Source organism: Plutella xylostella, chromosome 19, assembly GCF_932276165.1.
Source record: "Plutella xylostella chromosome 19, ilPluXylo3.1, whole genome shotgun sequence".
NCBI lineage: Eukaryota > Metazoa > Arthropoda > Insecta > Lepidoptera > Plutellidae > Plutella > Plutella xylostella.
In genome coordinates this window covers 1102155-1106080 of record NC_063999.1, presented here as the reverse complement: position 1 = coordinate 1106080, position 3926 = coordinate 1102155, and the positions used below count along the sequence as shown (strand labels likewise).

Here is a 3926-nt window from a genome sequence, read left to right as displayed (position 1 = left end):
AGGCGAACGCGTCGAGTGTAGCGGGGGGGCTGCGCGCCGCGTACACGTATAGCGCGTCGTGCGTGGCGGGCGCATCAGGCGCGGCGGGGGAGGCGGCGGGAGCGCGCGCCGCGGGCACGCTGGGCGCGCCGGGGCGGGTCATCACCGTCCTCTCCATAAAGACGCGGTTGGTCTTGGCGGCCTTGGCGACGGTGTCCAGCAGCACGCAGGCGAACGCGTCGAGTGTAGCGGGGAGGCTGCGCGCCGCGTACTCGTATAGCGCGTCGTGCGTGGCGGGCGCATCAGGCGCGGCGGGGGAGGCGGCGGGAGCGCGCGCCGCGGGCACGCTGGGCGCGCCGGGGCGGGTCGTCACCTTCCTCTCGCCGGTGCAGCTGCGGTCGTCATCGTCGTCAAGGCCGCGCGCCGAGTGTCCTCGGTCCTCGGAAGACGCGCCGGGCTTTGCGGGGGGGCCGCACCGCAGGGGGCCCGCGCGCCGCGTGCTGCTCGTGCGCGTAGGGCGCGCCGGGCGAGGCGGGGCGGCTGCGCTCCGCGTGCTCATAGGACGCGTAGGGCGGGCCAGCCGGGCCAGGCGAGGCGGGCGCCGCGTCCTCGTAGGACGCGCCGGGCGTGGCGGGGCGGCGGGGCACCGCAGGGGGCCCGCACGCCGCGTGCTCCTCGTGCGCGTAGGGCGCGCCGGGCGCGGCATGGAGGCCGCTCGCCGCGGGAGGGCCACGCGCCGCATGCTCGGCGGGCGCGCCGCCGCCTGGGGGCATTACCGTGGTCTCGCCGGCGGTGCCGCTGCTTTCGTCTTCCTCGAGGTCACGACGCTTCGCTCTTCCCTTTTCGGCAGCATATTTTTTCTTCGCACACACTTACATTCACGCGTCTCCGCGAGTTGGGCGCCACTATGAGAAAGGTCCTATCGTGGGAGTGGTAGATAGGAAACACAAACTCAGGGTTACATGTTCACTGTATTTAAGGTTCTACAGACACGTAATAATGCAAGTGAGGTAATCTTGTTGTAAAACTAATAATGTCCGCAAGGAGCGCGAGCGAGCGTGTAGCCGGGAAACGGGTTGGCGCCGACTGAATGCGCGGGCTTCGCTGGCCGGTGGCGCGAGCGCGGGGTGCGCGCGGGTGAAGGAGAGGACGCGGGACGCGGTCTGCGCAGTAGAGCTATTATTATTATTATTATTTATTATCTTTTGTTTTTAACTTTTATCTGAGCCGTAAATTTAATTTTTCATGATATACATGCAGGTTCTTTAATCATTTTTTTTAAAGAATGTTTTTTTTTTGTTCTTTGACCTGCTTACTAATTATTATTTATATTAATTTGAATTATCACTCGTCACACCTTTATTAATTTTGTTCGGTTGTAAATTTTGTGACTACGAGGGCGATACCGAAATGATCGGGAATAGAAAAAAGTACAAAGATATCATAATATTATTTACTTTTATTGTTTTTCAAAGTAGTCTCCGTGACATTCAATGCACTTTTTCATTCGATTAAACCAATCATTGAAACAGTAATTCCAGTCTGAAATGGATACTGTCAAAACAGCTGATTTGTAAGCTTCGACCGCCTCTTCTGGGCCGCTAAACCGTTGACCACGTAGCATATCTTTAATTCTTGGGAATGTAAAATAATCATTGGGGCTCAGATCAGGGCTATACGGAGGATGGTCCATCAACTCCACGTTTTCCATACTTAAAAACGTTCTTGTTTTGCGAGCGGTATGAGAGCTTGCATTATCGTGGTGAAGGATTATACGACGATTCGGGTTAGTTTTACGAAGTTCTCCTACGACTTCCGGCAAACAAACTGTTGTGTACCAATCAGCAGTAACCGTCCTTTGTTCTTGTAATGGAATCGTAGCCACATGGCCAGTTTTCGATACAAATGAAGCGACCATTTTTTTCGACACGCTGCGTGAGCGAATAACTTTTGTTGGCTTGACCTCACCTTCGAAGACCCAAACGGCCGATTGATGTTTTCTTTCGGGCTCATATGAATAAATCCACGATTCATCACCAGAGACGATATTGTAGACAGCATTTGAACTGCCTCCATTGAACCGTTGCAGAGCAGATCGACACCAATTAACACGAGCCGACTTTTGTTCCTCGGTCAAACGGTGGGGCACCCAGCGCGAAACTAACTTCTTGACACCCAGTTCTTCATGTAAAATGGTTTGAATGGCTGTCATACCAATGCTGAGAGAAGCCCGAATCTGCTCGTATGTCACATGTCTATCTTCTTTTATTAACTGGCGTACAGCATCGATGTTATCTTGTGTTACCGCTGTTTTTGGCCGACCAGTAGAAGGGACTGTGGTAAGAGAGGAACGTCCACGGCGAAACTCAGAATACCAACGATATATAGTCGTTTTACTTGGTGCTTCAAGTTTATAAATAGAAACAAGCTCGGCGAGACATTGTTCTTGAGATAAACCTCGACGAAAGTTGTGAAAAATTATTGCACGGAAATGTTCCCGCGTAAGCTCCATTTTTTACACCGACTTGTCAAATTCAAATGGTCAATACTCTTTTATTTTTTACTTTTTTAAAAATTCGAAAATGGAATTATATTTGAAAAAACACTACATTTGATACACCAAAAAGGTTTCACTCTAATTTATTCCTAAGTATTCTATTCCCGATCTTTTCGGTGTAGCCCTCGTATTCATTGGTACAATGGTTGTTATTAGGATGAACTTAATACGGTTTGAAGCAAACAAAATACAGACAGTTTTTTGCTTAATTTTTATAAATATATGATAATCATCTTGTTCGTATATCGTTAATCTAAGTTGACAAACTGAACACTTTCTTCATTGACCTGCCTACTATGAATCCATCACACGTGTCAATGACCGTTGCGGTTTGTCGCTGCACTAGTGTACTATTGTTTGGGAGTCACTCCAGCTTATGTCAAGCTGCGTACACACCGGGCCAACGAACGCCCAACGAACGCCAACGGTGATCCCAACGATGGATATTATTCATACATAATACAGGGTAGATTGCAGCAACGAAGGTCAACGAAAAACGTTCGTTGGCGTTCGTTGGGCCGGTCTGTACGCGGCGTAAAACAAAGTTTCAGAGGGCTACTGCGCTAACCATGACTATCCTATTGAGCTAAACGTACCAATTGTATGACAGCTCTCGTAAATTGTTAAGGTGCCGACACACTAGCGGACGCGGCTTACGGACGCGACTGTCAGCTAGTGTGCACGGTCTTTTGGGACAATTCGTGCCAGATCGCTCTCGGATGTCTGAAAGCTGAAGGTCAGCCAAGGTTACGTATGCAACTTACGTCCGATAGCTTGAACAGCGTAGTGTATCTTCCTTACCTAGATACCTTTAAGTCGCGGCTGACAGCCGCGTCCGTAAGCCGCGTCCGCTAGTGTGTCGGCACCTTTATTTGTCAAGGTAGAGTAACCCGTCCGATATCAATCGCTTTGTACAGGCTGTTCTGTGTACTGTACTGATTGTGATTAGAGGTTTCACACGCTGGGTATGGGAAGAGTATTTGGGGTTGGATTTGATTTTGCGAATTGATAGGAAAATAGGCTTTTGTTCATGGTTGCTGAAAGCCTTTAAATCAGCGTTTTCATGTTTTTTTTACTTGTGTTTACATACATAACAGAAGCTTATGCTCACGACTGTAATCCCCGAAGGTGTAGTCAGAGGTGTCTTGCAAGTGAGCCACCCACTATTTTGCTGAGCATTTGTATTCATATGATAGGCCGCGAGCCGTATCGCTGTTTTTCAATAAGTACAATGTACTTTCTGCACACATCTAGGGCGACTTGCACAAACATTAATTTAATCTAGATTTTAGACGTTTCTTAAATCGAGATTAGACACTAGATTTAACACTTTGGTGCATGTCACCCCTAGAGTCTAGATGTGAAGGTTTTCTCACGTTATTTTCATCAT

The 3926-nt window shown here is 49.4% G+C and overlaps 1 protein-coding gene across 1 annotated transcript; it reads right to left on the bottom strand.

Annotated features, from left to right (window-relative positions):
• Positions 1–389: 389 nt before the first annotated feature.
• LOC119694037 (collagen alpha-1(I) chain-like) lies at positions 390–752 on the bottom strand. The gene has a single exon (XM_038119441.2). The coding sequence runs from the start codon at positions 750–752 to the stop codon at positions 390–392; it is 363 nt and encodes a 120-aa protein (XP_037975369.2).
• Between the last annotated feature and the right edge of the window lie 3174 nt (positions 753–3926).